The 19,198-nt window shown below is 32.3% G+C and overlaps 1 protein-coding gene across 1 annotated transcript; it reads left to right on the forward strand.

Moving 5' to 3' along the window:
* The first annotated feature begins 7,311 nt into the window (after nt 1-7,311).
* On the forward strand, nt 7,312-16,597 carry LOC140442867 (uncharacterized). Its single transcript, XM_072533830.1, has 4 exons — nt 7,312-7,579; nt 8,443-8,578; nt 13,209-13,396; nt 16,411-16,597. Exons 1-4 carry the CDS (start codon nt 7,337-7,339, stop codon nt 16,549-16,551), a joined length of 708 nt encoding a protein of 235 aa, XP_072389931.1. The 5' UTR covers nt 7,312-7,336; the 3' UTR covers nt 16,552-16,597.
* The last annotated feature ends 2,601 nt before the right edge of the window (nt 16,598-19,198 follow it).

The following is a 19,198-nucleotide window of genomic DNA, read 5'->3' on the forward strand; positions in this document are numbered from 1 at the left end:
ACTTTATAAGTCCTACTCCAGAGATGCCGTGGCATCAGTTGTGACGTCTATATTTGCTTTATTAACTACGGCGAAGCGTTAGACCGTTATCATCACCACAAAATGATGATCGACACTCTACAAAGAGTATTCGAATAATCACGAATTGGTACTGAAACTAGGATGTTCGAGTCAGGGTAAAAGGCAAGTTGATTGACTAGGTGAAGATAGTGAGAGGGTAAGGTTATGTAGTCTATTACTTTCTTCAATATAGTAAGTGCACAACTTTACAAGTCCTATTCCAGAGATGCCGTGACATCAGCTGCGACGTCTATATTTGCTTTATTAACTACGGCTAAGCGTTAGACTGTTATCATCGCAAGAAAATGATGATCGATACTCTACAAAGGGTAGAGATGGACAAGAAGAACATTCGAATAATCACGAATTAGTACTGAAACGAGGATGTTCAAGTCAGGGTCGAAGGAAAGTTGATTGACCAGGTGAAAATCATGTGAGGGTAAGGTTGTGTGCTTTATTACTTTCTTCAATATATATTTTAAATTAATGTTTACTGTAGCCCTCAGGAACTTAAAAAAAATCTAAATTAACGGAAAATACATGAACAATCTCCCTTACGCCGACCACACTATGCTAATGGCAACCAGCCTAAAATATCTACAGACAGTTTTGAATCGCGTGAAAATTTCGATTAGAAAATTAACATTAGTAAAACCAAACTCAGGTTATCAGCCGTGCAAATTTAGATCTCGTAGACATATTCAGCTATCTCTGAACTATCCCTAATTCACAATGGGGCCACACCAAAGAGATTAGATCCTATACGTTCTTCTGATGCTATTATATGGAGACAAAACTTGGACACTGACGCAAGCTACTAATAAGAAGATCGAAGCCTTCGAGATGTAGATCTACACTAGGATATTAAAGATATCTTGTGTGCGAGTCTCTGAGGTGAATTCATCCAGGTCTACTATTTTGCAAAATGGGATCAGGACGCCGTTATATCTTATTGCTGAAAAACTTTCAACAATGGTTTAAAAAGTTTTTCGCTGAAAAACATTATAAATTTGGGAAAAAGCTGTAATTTAATATTCTTTTCAAAATCCACAAAGAAACTAAATTCATTTAGTTGGCTGTATATCATGTATCACAAAAATTTTATTTACAAAATTTTACAAAACGTTTTCGGAATAACTATTTCATCATCAGTGCTGCCTGCATGTACACGTTTAAAGCCATTAAATGGTCAAAAACCCTTTAAGGAATTGATCATATGGCAACGTAGGACTCCACTGGGGTTGTTAGTCCTTAGACGAAGTATCTGTGAGGACTTGTTTATAGCAACTAAAGTTGGTAGATAGAGTTGCTATCAACAAGTCCTTACAGACACTTCGTCGAAGGACTAGCAACCCCAGTGGAGTCCTTTGTTGCCATGTGATCAATTCCTTTTATAACTTAAACATCATCGTTTTTATATATCACAAATGTAATTCAAAGTTAATCAAACTACATTTAATGGATTTTTACCCACATATTTAGTGACTTCAAATATGTACATCCAAATAGCAGTGATGATGGAATAGATATTCCCAAAACGTTCAGTTATGTAGCCCGATAGAGTTTTTTATTAATATACCTTTTCCGTCGACTATCCATTTATGATTAATTTTAACACCCTCAAAATCATTGATTAATGACCCCTATTAATGAATGATTTTCTATTAATGAACGATTTTATTATAGGCAACACAACATACATTGCTTGTATAATAATTTAACCACATTTAACGCTCTGTGATTGGCAGTGACCTGTGGTGTAGGCAACCAAACATATAGGTACCTATTTATATTCCCACTAAAAAATTATTTAAAATGACAGCCGCTGTAAGTACTGTCTGTCATTGTATGTCATTATTTATCGTTAAGTAAATAAAAATTTAAACTAAAAAGTTTTGTAACGAACTCGTGAATTAAAATGGCGATTAACCATCTCGAACATTAACGCCATTAATATATCTCAATTGTTAATCGCCCTTATTAATTCACTTGTTGGTTAAATAACTATTTATAAAGAAAATGTTTTAAATAACAATTTTTTTAACATTCTGTTCTTTAATTTTATAACAAACGATCATACTTTTTCTGTGTAAAATTACTTTTAGTTGAACTTGTCTCTTAAGATAAACATACGATAGTTTTAGGCTATCAGATATATAAATAAATAGTCATGATTAACGTAAGTATGTTAGAGAAAATATCATTAATAATTAAAATCGACAAAGAAAAATAAAATTTTAGTGGGAATTAAACATATGTGCCATTGTGGTCTTCTTCTGCGGTATCAGAAATCGAATATTACGAATTGTATCATTTTTTTAATTTAATAAAGTGTTTTCACGAACCATTTTTGAACTGGAATTAAAAACAAAAGCATGTAATTTTAACTTTAAAACGAATAAGTAATTTTTAAATAAAACTATTTAATTTATTAGATACTAAATTCCACATATTTATATAAAAAACACCAAGAATTCTGGTGTCGTCGGTGTCATAAAGAAAAACTATTCACTTAATGTATCATGCCTACAATAATTACTCATATCTCGATTATTGGTGCTAAATAACTTGTTTTCGACTGTACTGATAACAGTAACCAATTAAAGAAGATTTATAGGCAGTGCTAGTAACAGAAAAACCTCCTTCTTTTCAGATAACTAATTAAAATATTAATACGGTATAGTGGGTGGATCAAATAAACACATTTGTAGTACCACCCATATTATTGAATTATTTGAAGGACTGCTTAGTGTGATTTTAAATTTTGAAATCTCTTTCATATTTATTTTCATAATAATTCACTTTCAATGAAATACCCACTTTTTTAAATGTTTAATGTTTAATTAGGTACTTGGTGTTTAGGTGTTTATCTCCATATGGGATAGGCAAAATAAACTCATTACCTGCTGTATACCTATGTACCTATATGAATATTTGATTTCGATAAAGTTTTTTTCCTTTTTTCAAAACTGCCATTGTATGTCGATTTATTTGAAAGTTGTATCCATCAGTGTTTTTCTATACTGGTTTGGGAAATAAAGTTTCTACAAAAGTTTTCCAAGATTTAAAATCAGAATGCTTTATGGTTCAAATTTTGAAACGTCTAGAATTACCGCTCGCTTTTGCATGGCGCTATAGCCCAAATCGAGCCTTGGCCTCTTTCAAACTATGCTTCCAACCTTGCCGGTCTTCTCACGTCTAACAAATTTTGCGCGTCTGCTGCCACTTCATCCTCCCACATTTTCCATGGCTTTTCTTTTGGTCTTGCGCCTTATATTTTACTGTCCGAGGCTCTTTTTGGAAATCTTTCGGTCTTCATATTACCATCCCATCGACCCATCCGGCACCGACAAAAATTTAAAATTTCTAATTTAACTGAGCTGCCACCGTGGATCGGAGGGCACGTAAAGCCGTCGGTCCCGGCTACGAAAGTAGTCGTTAAGTCATGTTAGGGGCGCTTGCGCGACCTGAAAACCCTAACACTAGACCTTAGCCAGAAGGTTGCACGAACTTTACTTTTTACCAGCCCATCGAAGTCTCTAAAGTTTAACGAATTCTGAGATCGGTGCCTCTTTGAAAAATTGGTAGAGTTCATGGTTGTACTTGGATTTCCATTGTCCGTTTTCGTTAATAGGTCCAAATATATTCCTTAGGCTTTTCGTTTGAAGTCTTTTAGCTTTCGTTTTGTGTCTTTTATTATCACCCATGTCTCGCATTCAAAACATACTATTGGTCTGATAATAGTTTTGTAGACCCTGATTTTCTATCTTAATGGTGTACTTTTGCAGCGAAACAAATGGGCGAGTAAAAAGTAAGCTGTGTTTCCATTTACTATTTTTGTTTGAACTTTTGGTTCTTTTGTTCCATCCGTGTTTAATGTAACTCTCAGATATATAAAATCTGGTAGTTCCTTAATATGGTGGGCTATTCACAAGTTGGCCAAACAGTGTGATTACTATTAAATCTTTCGATTGTAGTGTGAACAGCATCTATACGCAAATACGCATGTATGTGTTTCCAGGAAGCAGAAAAATTATTTTAAACTTATGGATGTTTTTAAAATTTTTAAGAAAAATTCTTTCTGTTGTTTACTTCTTCTAAGCATTTATAAATGATAGTGGATATCTCGTTCGTACCACGGTTACCGTCTAATTCACCCCATAGATAGCAGTATGCATTTTTGATTCAGTTGTCATATTTTCTTTGAACAATGATTATTGTTATGAATAATATAAAAGCGCGGTATTACCATAAGAAGTATTTAACATTTTCTAGAGGTCAAAATTAGCAAAAACAAAACTGTCGTCTTCTTTGGCAAGTTTCTATTCTGAAACAAAAAGCATTTTGTACTATTCTTTCCATACTCACAAAGAGCACATTTATCTTTGTTTGGAAGATGAAAACATATATTAAGTAAGTCTGTCTTAAAAACTGTTATAAATACTTTCAGTGATACTTTAGTTTTAATTTTATGATTATCAAATTGATCTTTAATGAGCATTCTGTAAAGATAAGATAAATTTCTGAGTTCGGTAGGTAAATATTTTTTGTAGTACCTGACTACGATAATAATAAAAACAGCAGCAGTTTCTTTACAAATTTGTAGATTTTTTTTTTCTTCAATACTTTGTTTCGGAAGCTTTTCGTTTACTATTAATTTTTCTTCCTTTATACACAAGAGCAATCAGTGTTTTTGTTTTTGGTAATTTGCAAATATCCAATAATAATCAAAGAGCTTATGCCGCTCTGACGCGGTAAATTTTCTTGTACACCTATTTTGACTACCTGTATTTTTGCAAGTCTCCTGTACTGATTTTGAACTCCATAATCGTTTTATAATCAGAGCTAGAGGAATAGTCAACTAACCAAAGTTTTTTTAGTGCATCGGTAAATTTAATTTTCAACTAATAAAATTTCTTCGCGCTACTTTCAATATAAACCTTTATTTGTCAAAACGTTAACATTGCTTATTTGTTCACTAGCAGCCAAGACTATAGGTATAACAAAATAAACGTTTCTAATGAATTCTGTTGAGTTTTTCTTTGATGTCAGTTAAAGTCGAGCATGTTGCATAAGTACAAATTTTGATATATTGACTTAAAGAAGACCTCAGACTAAGTACAAAATAAACAATTAATCGAATCCTAACATGCGACATAGCAAATAAAAGAAGAGGATATAACCAATATACTTAGATAGAAAAAACAAACAAAGAGGTAACCCAAAGGGCAATACATCTCATCTTCGTTATTAATGAACGTATAGAGACATACGACATATCATATGACACTATGGATAATAATGACATATTTGCTTCATATATAAAGCATAAGGTAAATATAAGGGGTCTGAAAAAGGCCTCTGAGTACAAAATAAACAACAAGCCTAATACTAGCATATAGCACATCAAATTAAATGACGTGAGACGAATAGTACATATAATGTATATAGCGTACCACCATTATAAACATATACACAGGGTTTAGATTACTTGGTTTATATGCAAAAAGTGTATTATTTTAAAAATTTTAATGACTGACTGTAGATGACAATTGATTGGATCACTAGTCAATATTAAAATATAAAAACCAGTCAAAAAACTTACCACAACTATTGAACAAGAGGTTTTATCAAATCTGCCACTATCTTCGTTTTAAATTGTTGGAAAAAAATAAAATTTACACTGCTTGCATGATTGGGGGAATGGAAAGATGCACCAATAATTATAAAAGAAAAAGACATAAACAAAATCAAAGAAGTGCCCTCATTCCACTCAATGAAGAGAAATGTGTAGCAAACCCATCATCAGAATGTAGCAGGCTTTGTTTGGTTGCCCATACTGAAAGCAGAAACCAGTCACAAGAATATACCAACAATTAAAAAACTCTAAGACACATCGTCTTCAATCATACACAATACATCCACAATACATTCACAACACAATCATACACAAGTTAGGTATGGCAAAAGTCCATCCTCATATCTTTTTAGAAATCGAAACATTAAATTTTTGTAGTTAAAAATATAATTATCTATACAGACGATCAAGTAGTTATGGCACAAGACCAAGACGACCTCAGCTACATGATGAAGAAACTACAAGAAGAATATACCAAGGCTGGCCTAGATATTAACCTTGCGAAAACAGAGTACCTATCTACAAGTGAAGAATACATAGAAGATCTACAGATTGATGACAACGTAATAATCAAAGGAAAGGATAAATTCAAATACTTGGGGTTTATAATCACGAAAAAGGCAACAACAGAGGAAGAAATTACACAAAGATTAGAACAAACAAGAACAACAATCCGACAACTTAACTCAGTATGGTGGGATAGACACCTAAATATGAAGACAAAAACAGATTTATAAAACATTAGTGCGAAGTATTATGACATATGAGGCTGAAAATTGGATCATAAACAAGAAAAACAGCAGTAAGATAGTAGCAACAGAGATGGAATGCCTGCGAAGAGGCTGCAGAGTAACAAGAATAGATAGGAGAAGTAATGACGAAATAAAGCAAAGAACATCAATAAAAACAGATATATTAACATACATAGAACAAAAAAGACTAAAGTGGTATAGACATGTAAGAAGAACTGGCGACAGCAGATGGATAAAGAGGATAACCGAATGGAGCCCCATAGGAAGGAGGAAAAGAGGACGACCCCGAAAATCCTGGAGGAACGAAGTAGACGACGCCATGAGTAAGAGAGGTCTAAACGATGGAGAATAGGACAACAGAGAGAGATGGAAACGGTTGAGCGAGGGAAGGCAGTGATTACTGTAGAATCCCTGAATATATATATATATATATATATATATATATATATATATATATATATATATATATATATATATGTATATATATATATATATATATATATATATATATATAATGTAATTATGATAACAGTAGCTTATTCCCATATAAACACAATATTTTACTTACGATATTCCACAAGAAAACAGTTCCAGAACAGTTATTTTATCTTTCAACATCGTTTTTTTTTACGTATTTACGATAACTTTATAACTTTTTTTTGTTATACATACGCCCAGAGATTTAAAAAGGAATTTCTTTAAAACAAAGACCCGATATTCAGTTGGCATTCCTATAGAAATCGAATACGTTTTCATTATCAAACGCAATCGAATTTTACTCACGTCCAACCCCGATCGGAGCTGAAGTTTCTACTTCCGGCCAAGCATATATAAAACATATTACTAACAAAAAGAGCTGATTAATAGTCTAAGAAAGTCAGACATAATGTTTAGTGTTTACCTTTTTGTAGGATTAACGATTTTAGCGGCTACTCATGCCAGTAGTCCTGCAAATCCCTCGGCTGTGGAACTTCTACAAGATGTGTATTACGACTGCCTGCAGGATTTTTCTTTTGGGTGCGTTAAACCCAAGGCCCTGCACTGGTTGAGTGAGGTTACTAGCAATCAAAATATTAGAATTACAGACAATTTGATGATTGTTAAGAAGGACGGTGCAGAAAATGTGCAGGTTTGTACATAAATAATTTAAAATAGATACCATTATAATGAGTATAATTTTTAAGGTACATTTGTAAAACAATAATCTCTGTGGAAATAATTTTAAAAAAGTCATTTGAATGAACTTTTTATAGGCATAATACCATTTTAAAACTTACAACAACAAGATTTCCTCTCACCTTCCCGATATTTATTTAATTTTATAACTACGTCTTCTCCATATTGCTATTCTGTTATTATTTCTTAATTTATATTAGAAAGTGTCTCATTACATCATCTAAATATTTCGATCGTTGTATTTTCTATATATTATTGTTTTCCCCAGCCAGTGCTTCGTTCTATTTCTATTTGGTTTTTACTTTTCTTTAACCTAGTTAACCTTTAGTTTATTTATCTTTAGTAATATTTATTCCGCATATAGTTGTCATGGTTTTCTAGTATTTTTGGGTTCATTTCTTTTAAATTGTTCATTACGGCTCTTTCCATTACATATGTTATTGTGTGTCGCATTAGGATCTTAAAGATTTTAATTTTAATTATATCATCAGTTAGCAATTGTCACTCCCAACTAAAGAAAAAAAAAAGAGAAAAAAAACTAAGGGAAAGTTATTATTGTTCCGAATTTATAATTTTCTGCTTTTATAGAACTGTCTTTTTTTCTTTAGTTATCTAATGCCAATTGCTTTGTTTTTTCTTTATTAATTAATAGATCCTTCTTAAAGTCTTCTTTGCTGCTTGAGTTTAGTTTGCTAGCAAATTTAAGTTACAAAGTTTTATATCTTCCCTAAAATAAATATAAAGTGTTTGCCTTTAACTTAATATAATAATTAAAAAATTAAAAATATATTAATTAAACTTAGAATGCCATTTTAGGAGAGAGGATTTTCAAATGATATATTTGAGCAATTTGAAGATTTCCTTCAATCCCACGAGTTGGTAATGTCTGCACCAGAATTCCTTCCTAGATCCTTAGACACCAAAGAAATTAGAGTTCCTTTAGCAGAAACAGGTAATTATTATTATAACAAAATATAAAATGATATAAGTATACTTGTTAAATTAAAATGAGTCGGTTTCATATGACTAAAACAAAAATTATAAAAAAAATAATTTTTCTAGATGTATATTTCTTATACAGTGTATCCGTAAAGTATGGAATAAGTTCGATATTTCCTAAATAAAAAGCCTTTTTAAAAAAATATAAAACACCTCGATTTTTAAATTTAATGTTTTACATTTTACAATAAAATTTCATTATACAAGGTGATACACATTACAGTGATGACGTCATCGACACACTTTTTTTAAATGTAACACACTGTATTTTAGGACATTTTTAGATCGATAAAAATGAGCTGATTCCAAAAAAGAATAATACTGGGGGTCTAACGAATATAATTTGAAAGATATGCGCTTAGAAAATTAATTTTTATTGATTTACAATATTATTAAATTATAAATAAATTACAATAAACAACTTGAAAGTAATCCAGTAATTAATACATGACTTAATCTTAAATGTTCGAATTGTAGCCCTTGTTGTATTTGACAGTAACCCAAACGTTCTACAAATTCTTGTAGAACCTTGTTTATGCTTTCTTGAGAAATATTGTTTATTTCTTTACAAATTCTTGTTTTTAAGTCTCCAATATTTGCTAATATAAACAACATTATTTAAATGACCCCACATAAAATAATCTAAAGGATTGAGGTCTGGCGACCTCGCTGGCCATTCAATATGTCCACGTCTTCCAATCCACCTGTTCGGAAAAATTTCGTTTAGGTACCTTCGAACATCTAAAGCATAATGCGGAGGCGCACCATCCTGTTGAAACCATAAACTTTTATCAAAACCTCCTAAATTAATTGTACTGGGGAATAAATTAACTAAAGTAGGTACCAGATACCCACTTAAAAACTGAAGGTATTCTGGCTCGTTTAAATTACCTTCGACATAGTAAGGTCCAATGATTTTATTTCTTACAATGCTAGCCCATACGTTTACCTTTTGCGGATATTGTGTATGATGTTCCCGCATCCAGTGGGAGTTTTCTTTTGCTCAGTATCTACAATTCTGATGGTTGACCTCGCCATTTAATTTGAATGTAGCCTCATCAGAAAAAATAATATTTTGAACCAAGAGAGGGTTTCGGTGCCTGTTATCCATCATTATTTCGCAAAATTGTATTCTTTTATCTGGATCATCCTCGTTTAATTCCTGTATAACTGTGCATTTTACTTACTTTACTTACTTTTACGTACTTTGTGTACCATTGTTTTGCAAACATCGAGATCACTACTAACCTTACGAACAGAACTGTGTGCATTTTCTTCAAAGGCAAGTCGAACATCTAATATTGTAACATAATTTATAGAGGGACGACCTGATTTGCGTACATTTTCAACCGTACCAATTTCTCGAAATTGAGTTCGCGATTTGTCTCCATACCCAATCATCATATGTATTTCAATTCTTTGCTTTACACTCAAATTCATTTCTACATAAAATTAATTCTAAGCAATAATACAGAACATTCACGAATTAATACAATTATTTTACTACTTAATTGTTATTGAACGTTACTAAAAATAATTACAGTTTACCAAAAACTAGAAGTAGGCTACTTTTTTGCAATTGAGAATAATTAATTTATTTTTTAAGCGCATATCTTTCAAATTATATCCATTAAATCCGAGTTTTATATACTTTTTTGAAATCAGCTCATTTTTATCGGTATAAAAATGTCCTAAAATATAGGATGTCACATTTAAAAAACGAACCGATGACGTCATCACTGTAATGTGGATCACCTTGTATAATGAAATTTTATTGTAAAATGTAGAACATTAAATTTAAAAATCGACGTGTTTTAGATTTTTTTAAAAAGGCTTTTCATTTAGGAAATATCGAATGTATTCCATACTTTACGGACACACTGTATATAGACATCTCCTTGGTATATATTAAATCTTCTCAACAAAGTAAATAATAAAAATATAAAAAGAACAAACAACCAGATCTTCTTCTCCTTTTTTACGTCAAGCCCATTACCCGTCTCTATTAGATTTTGTTTAAAACTGTTTTGCAGTTTGGTAGCTTTCCTGGTAGAGTTTTATCTCTTATAATTTCTACTATTCCCTCTCTTTCCAATGGCGCTACGGCCCAAATCGAGCCGTGGCCTTCTATAAACTATGCCTCCAACCTTTTCATTCCCGCGCCGATCTTCTCCATGTTCTCACATCTAGCAAATTTACGCGTCCCCTTCAACTGCATCCTCTTATCTTTTCCGTGGCCTTCCTTTTGGTCTTGCGCCCTGAATTTTACTATTTAAGGCTCTTTTTGGCAATCTTTGGGTGTCCATTCTTACTACCAACCCATCGAAGTCTCTGAAGTTTAACCAATTCTGAGATCGGTGCCTCTTTGAACAGTTGGTAGAGTTCATGGTTGCACCTGGATCTCCATACTCTGTGTTTGTTTATAGGTCCAAATATCTTTCTTAGAAGATGGTTCGAAGACTTCCAGCTTTCGTTTTGTGTCTTCTGTCATTACCTATGTCTCGCATCCACAACGTACTATTAGTCTGATAATAGTCTTGTGGACCCTGATTTTAGATTTACAGTGTGTGTTTTTGGGAGCGCAAAACATGGGCAAGTGAAAAGTAAGCTTTGTTTCTCTTTTCTTCTTTGAATTTCTGGTGCTTCAGTTCCATCCGTGTTTAATGTAACTTCCAAATATGTGAGTACTCTACTATTCTACCATCCCTTATTCTCGTTGAAGGTTCCAGTTCCTTTTTATTTCTGCGTCCCACCGTAATATATGCTGAATATTGTATTGTTGACTTTTATCTTCGTTTCTTAATTTATCCCACCATTTTTTCCTACTATGAATTTTCATGTCTTCAATTTGGCTGTTTGTATGGCCGATTTTGACTGTTTATAACAATATAATAATATAATAACTCTTCTTTCAATCGCTTCTTCTTCTTCTTTCTTCTTATATATAGACTGCTTAGACCTGTTTCCTCTTCGATATTAGCCTCATTCATTGTTTAAGTTATCACGGTATCACTTCCTTGGTTTTTCCAACACTTCTTTGACCATTTAGTGATTTGTCTTATGTAATTATTACTATCGTATCTTCTGTCATTTAGGTAAATTATTCGTTTTGTTTCTGTTTCCATTATATTACCATGTACTTCTGTCTTTTACATTCTTCCTTGCTTTTTATTCTCCTTCTTTTCAGGATTTTCCCTGATTTTCTTTGGAGAATTCTCATCACTGTCGTTTTTAGCAGTTGTTTTATTTTGGATTTATCGAGATTTGTCTCCGTCGTGTTTGTTAACATAGGTCTTATTGCTGTTTAATAGATTCTTTGTTTTGTGTCTTATTTTAGGTGCTTCTTCTTCTAGACTGTAGTATTAAGAAGTCTAGCTGCTTTATTTGATTCTAAGACGTGTTGTTGATCTTTTTCAATATCTCTTTAAACTGCGTTTCCTAACTTTTTCCCGTCGATGTCGATTTTACATCAAAGTAGGTATCTCGATGTTATAAATTTCGTTTCTTTTGCTGAGATTATCATATGTATTTTCTGCTTGTTGTGTTGAAAGCGTGCTTTAATCTTTGGAAATAATCTTCGATCTCGGATAGCATATTATACTTGGATATCTCTCTTTCTATTTTGCAACCATGACCTTGACGTACTGCTTATATTATTTCGTCTGTTATTATATTAAATCGCAGTGAGCTTAACGAATCACCTTGACTGACTACGGGTTTGTATTGGTATAAGCTCTGTGTTTTTTATTTATATAGCCTGCATTTAATTATGGGAGTAGATGTTTGAGATGGTTGGTATGGTTTTGATTGGTATATCTCTTTTATACAATAGGTGTAAGGCATCTCCGATTTAAATGCGATTGAAAACCCTTATTATGTCTAAGAAACATAAATTTGTTGGTTTATTATTATTATTCAGTGGTCTATTCTGTCCTTTCCTACCCTTGTTAGTATTGGTCAAATTTGGGCTTTATGTATTTTTGTATATGATTTTTTATATCTTCTCTTAAATGCCTTTTTCTTCTTCCTCTTTATAAGCAATTCTAGTTATTTATTGGCGGATTGATACCTCTATCTTTTGCGCGGTCGTCCGATACTTCTACCGATTAGTGATTTATGTCTTGCCATTTTGACTTATATGTGGTTATTCCATTCTTTTTCTCTGTTAAGTGTCCATTCGTTTATACACTATATGTTACATTTTCTTTTAATGTCTTCCTTGATATTTCGATCTCTCAGCGTATTTCCTGTGATTATTCTCAGTACTCTAATCTCTGTCGTTTCTAGTACACTTTATGTTGTGGCTATATGGGGTCTTGTTTCTGATGCATTGGTTATTATTAATCTTACACTTTCCGTTTTTCTCCTACAAGAGGGGATTCTAGTAGGAAACCCGAGGGTAGGAGTGCCCAAAACTAATTATTTTAAAATAATAATTTGCTTCAAATTATTGTAACTATATATATATATATATATATATATATATATATATATATATATATATATATATATATATATATATATATATTGTTGTAAAACTAAACATAAGTTAATCCCAAGTTAATGCATTTTTATTTTGGCAGGTCGATCATCAAAAATCGTAAAGAAAGTTATCGTACCATTCTTGTTGGGACTGAAATTCAAAACGGCTATCTTAGTACCTCTTGCCTTAGCTTTAATTGCTTTAAAAACATGGAAAGCCCTAACTTTGGGACTACTCTCACTGGTTCTGACAGGAGCTTTAGTTATTTTTAAGTTCACCAAACCAAAGGTAAGTTTTAACAAGATCTCATGTTTTAAAAATTATAACGAGTATTATAAGAAAGATTGCACACAAGAACCAAGAAATATTTCTATTTAATTTTATACCAAAAACTGAAGAATTTATTTAAAAAGGCCAAATTAAAAAAAATTAAAATTAATAAAATCAAACATAAAATCTTCCCTTGTCCACGACCGGACAAGAGAAGCGATCACTTTCGTATTTTTCATCTGTTATGATTTTTTTACCTCATGCAGTGTTTCTGGCAACGTTTTAGATCGTCAGTCCATTATGTTGGTATACCACTTCGTATCATCTCTTGGTCTTCACTTCAGTATCCGCTTTTTCCTTCTTTTATCTGTCATTCGAGCCACGTGACCTGCATAGTTCCAGTTTAGTGTTGTTATTCTCTCCATTCTCCACTGTTGGACAAAAGAAGCGATCTTTCTCATAATTTTCCATCTGTTATGATTTTTTACCTCGTGCAGTGTTTCTAGCAACGTTTTAGATCTTCAGTCCATCATGTTGGTATACCACTTCGTATCATCTCTCGGTCTTTACTTCAGTATCCGCTTTTTAATCTTTTATCTGTCATTCGAGCCACGTGACCTACCCAGTTCCACTTTAGTGTTGTTATTCTCTCCGTTCTCCACTGCTGGACAAGAGAAGCGATCTCTCTTATAATTTTCCATCTGGTATGATTTTTTACCTCGTGCAGTGTTTCTGGCAACGTTTTAGATCTTCAGTCCATCATGTTGATAACCCACTTCGTATCATCTCTCGGTCTTTACTCCAATATCCGCTTTATCCATATGTTATATGTCATTCGAGCCAGGTGACCTGCGTAGTTATATTTCAGTGTTGTTATTCTCTCTATAGCATTAGCCACTTCTGATCTTTGTATAGCTGGAGGTTTGACATCTTATGAACGTAGCACGCTTTATCACCTTTTAGGCTATACGGATCTTCTGCATTGTTTGCCTTGTCAAGGTTTAAGTTTCCGCTCCGTAATTCAACATCGGTAACACACATGGATTCGAAGTTTTTCCGTTAATACGTAATGAAAAGCCAGATATTTTGAAAACATGGTTTACCTTTCTGAACACTGCCCAAGTCAGTCTTATACGGCAGAAAAGCTCAATGGTTTAACTTTTTTTCCCATTTTTTGAATAAAATCCTTTATAAAAAGGTATATAAAAAACCCAGTTGGGCTATGTTGAATTGACAAAACGTTTTCGGAATAAGTATTCCATCATCAGTGTTAAGTTAATACATACCATGAGGATTTTATTCAAAAATTTTTTAATATATGGTATACAGCCAAATACAGGAACTTAGTTTCCTTCTGGATTTTTTTCCCATATTAATTTCGTGAGATATTTGGGAGCAAACATAAAGAGTTTCTTAAATCACCAAGCGTTATACAAAGAAAAGAAACAAAAACTGGATTTTCGCAAAACCTAAACTCTGAAACAGAAAAAAGAATAGATGTCTTTGAAATGTATATATATATATATATATATATATATATATATATATATATATATATATATATATATATATATAAAAATTAAGGATCACTCAGATCACACTTCGGTCAAAAGGTGGAGAAAAAAGACAAAGTTGATGGCTACTTCATCTATTTATTAAATAGATATATATTTCAATAAATAGATGAAGTAGCCATCAACTTTGTCTTTTTTCTCCACCTTTTCACCGAAAAAACCCACCACTCTTCTGTGAGTGATTCTTAATTTATATTGGATTGACGGTCGTACTCCTTTTCTCGATATATATATATATATATATATATATATATATATATATATATATATATATATATATATATATATATATATACAGACGCATGCTGAGAATTCCATCGTTACAAAATTTACCAATGGTGAGGTACTTCGGCCCATGCGTAAACAAAAAGAATTACTCAGCATAATTAAAGAGAGTTGAGTTACTCCAAATCATATTGGAAGGTAAAGTGCAGGGCAAAAGATCAGTTGAAAGACGCCAGAACTCATGGCTGAAAGACCAGAGAAGATGGTTTGACCGCTTATCCACAAAAATCTTTTGTGCGGCGTTTTCCAAAGCCACAATTACCATTTGGATCGCCAACCTTCGAAACGAGACGGCGCGATAAGAAGTGGAAGAATCTCATGACCTAGGTCTCGATAAGCCATTACCTAATCTACGGATTTTGTTCTTACCATTTGATTTTCAATCCTCCTTTTAACGAGAAAAGACAGAGCTAATTTAGAAGTTTTTGGCATCATCTATCGTACCAAATATTAGCACCTGCAAACCTCAGGTTTAAATAATACGAATATCACTGTCAAATCATAAATTTGGGACTAAAATTTTTATCAAACCGACAAAAAATAGAAAATGTTATTATAATTATCAAGGCCTTTTATTCCTGATGGAATGTTTGTTGCTCTTACTTAGAGTTCTTTGATTCGCTTATTGCGGTCAATTACTTTGTCACTTTGGCTCACTTTCAGGATTTCTATGTCGGTCTTCCCCTTGGTCTTTCAACTTTTGGCTTCCTGTAGAAAACTTCTCAATAACTTTCTTAATCAATGAGTCGTTTTTCCTTTTTTCCTTTTTTCTACCTGTCCCAGCCATCTCAGTCTTTGCGCTTTAATAAATATAACTATATTATCTTATCATTATCATTATCTCTTACTTCATGGTTCTTTTTTCTTCTCATTTCTCAGTTTTCCATTCCTATCAGGCCCATAATTCTTCTGAGTATTTTTTTCCGCATTTTCCTAATCTTTCTTAATCCCTTTCTGTAAGAAACTTGTCTAATTAATTAGCTAAATGTGGCTTAATATATATAAAAAATTGGTTTAAATGAAATCCAAATGGACAAAAGTAGTCCAAAATAAACAAATCTTTGTATTTGTGTCATTACAAATTCTTGGTATATAATATACATAATCAATCTTCAGATAAATAAAGAAATTTACGACCTATTTTCAAAAATATTAAATATATAACATTTTTAGGTGGTTAACTACGAAGTGATTCATGTACCCCAGCACGTTGAACATCATGTGGATCACCCTCCATCCTCTGGATGGGAACATCCAGGTTACGGAAGGCAACTGACTGGAAATGAAATGGCTTACAACGCTTACCTCGACTAGAAGTTCTGTTTTATTAATTTATTAAATAAATTTATTTATTTAGTAATTTTGTTTTATTTTTAAATATAAAAAAAACAAAAAACAAACATTTAAACCAAGATATAAAATTGTATCTCCTTTAAATTGTCTTAGAATTGGGGCAACCAATCCTGAGTACAAACATATTATTAGTTTTAGACGCTACATCTATATCTCCCCTCCCAACAATACGGTCTCAGATTTGTTAGTACTATTACCTTGTATTTGTACCTTGTGATAACATACCATATCATATTTTTTGCTCTCATAAGAGCCAGCTGTATGCAAAGTATAATCAAACAGGCCATTTTTCAAACAATTGCTTAACTACAGAAGTGAAGAGCCTGCAAACATGCCAACATCCCTACCAGTTGAAATAAAATCCCTATCACGACAGTGCTACAAATGAATGACAAATCTTCCCCTTTCCCAACTTCTAGTCCATATTATAGCACCGAATACACAATATAATAATGATATAGATAAACAACTAACCACAGACATTTCTTCGCCTATCCCAGAAATAATGGAATTAGAAAATGTACATAAAACAAGTTCCAAACGCAGTATTACACACTTAATAACACCAACTTTATCCTCACAAACTGAAGTTACATTTTCAGTATCAACTATCCAGAGAAGGAAGGAAACTAAAACTATAACTGAATAAGAATTATACTTGTCCAAAATACAAGAACCAAAATCTAATAAAGTATTGTCGTTACTTGAACTAACTAGTAGAATATTCTAAAGAGAATCTAAAGAGAATTTAAACTTAGTTTTGACCAAATCGTTGATTTCATTAAAAATGTTAAAATAAACAAAGATCATTTAAGCCTAGTTAAAACATATACAATGGAACTATACAATTAAATGTAAACACATTGATACTTTGTTTACAAGAGATTAAAGTTAAAGATTTCAACCATACATTCAAGTTTCAATAATACAGAAACTTTCTCAAACACAGACAAAACGCTGAAATAGCTAGTGACGGAGTTGCTAAAAATGAAGCCCAGCAATTACAAATCAACATATTTATCTTTGAAGCAGTGGCGAGCAGAAGCGAAACAGTAAACATGAAACGACCAATTCATATATGCAACATATATTTACCTCCAGTTTAAACTATAGACCAAGAAGATTTTAATAACCTACTGCAACAAATTCCCAGCCCTCGTATTGTTTTAAGCGATTTTAAGCGTTTCCACAACAAAAAAATAACAATATTGCTACACCCCCATCAAAATTAAATATTAAAAATGCAAACTGGGGCAATTTTACAAAATACAAACAAAAATGTAATTACTCTTAATGACAGACAAAGACCTAGATGCCTTCATATCAATAATCAACAAAGCATCAGAAAATCATATTGAAAAAGCAAAAACTACTTGAGTCTAATTCAAGTAGCGATATTGCTACACCCCCATCAAAATTAAATATTAAAAATGCAAACTGGGGCAATTTTACAAAATACAAACAAAAATGTAATTACTCTTAATGACAGACAAAGACCTAGATGCCTTCATATCAATAATCAACAAAGCATCAGAAAATCATATTGAAAAAGCAAAAACTACTTGAGTCTAATTCAAGTAGTGATAACTATTCACCAGAAATTAAGCTTAAGAAACAAATAAGGATGCTCACAAGCTCAAGCTTAGCTCGGCTTTGCTCAAGACTCAGCTCGTTTGACGAGTCGACTTTTAAGCTCAAGTCAGTTTGCATCTTGTTAACCGAGCTTCGAGCGAACCAAATTTTTTTCAAGCCGATCCGAGCTGAATTGGAAACAAGCCGAGCTTTCCTTAACGAGCTTGTCAATATTTGAGCTAATACCTTAATACTTTTTCTAACTCATTTATTTCTGCTACGACTATTTTATAAACAAATAAGCAACCTTATAAGAAATATACCGAGACATCGGAAACTCCTTATAGTCATGGGAGATTTCAATGCTAAAATATGTAACGAAAAAGGACAACATATTGATCCTAATGAATTAGGAAAGAGAAATCAACGAGGAGAAACAATGAGTATCTTTGCAGCCGAAAATGACTTAATCGTGCTAAACACATTTTACAAACTCCAACCTAGACGCCTGTATACGTGGAAATCACATAGAGACAATGGAGAAGAGTTACTATAAGAAACCAAATAGACTATATACTTGGTAACAAAAGATATCGACAAAGTTTCAACAGTGTTAAAATCTACCCAGGCGCTGATATTCAATCTGACCACAATCCTTTAGTGGGCGTGTATACAACCAAGTTAAAGAAAACACGCGGAAAAACTGTAAAAAAACATAACATATGAAAACTGAAATGTAGTGAAGTAAAAGAACTAGCAAAACAATAAATACAAAATTCAAAGAAATTGGTAATACAATAAAAAGCACAGAAGAGAAGATAAAATCCCTTAATAAAACTATAAACGACACTAATGACAATTTTATGGAGAACAAAGAAGGTAAGAATAAGACATGATTGACGACAGAGATTCTGCAGCTGATGGAAGAAAGAAGAAAAAACAAGAACAATAATTCGACATAACATTACAACGAGTTATACAAAGAAAGATTAGAGAAGCCAAATAGAAAGAACTGGTGAAAAAATGCCAAGAAATC

This window comes from Diabrotica undecimpunctata, chromosome 6, assembly GCF_040954645.1.
Source record: "Diabrotica undecimpunctata isolate CICGRU chromosome 6, icDiaUnde3, whole genome shotgun sequence".
Classification (NCBI taxonomy): domain Eukaryota; kingdom Metazoa; phylum Arthropoda; class Insecta; order Coleoptera; family Chrysomelidae; genus Diabrotica; species Diabrotica undecimpunctata.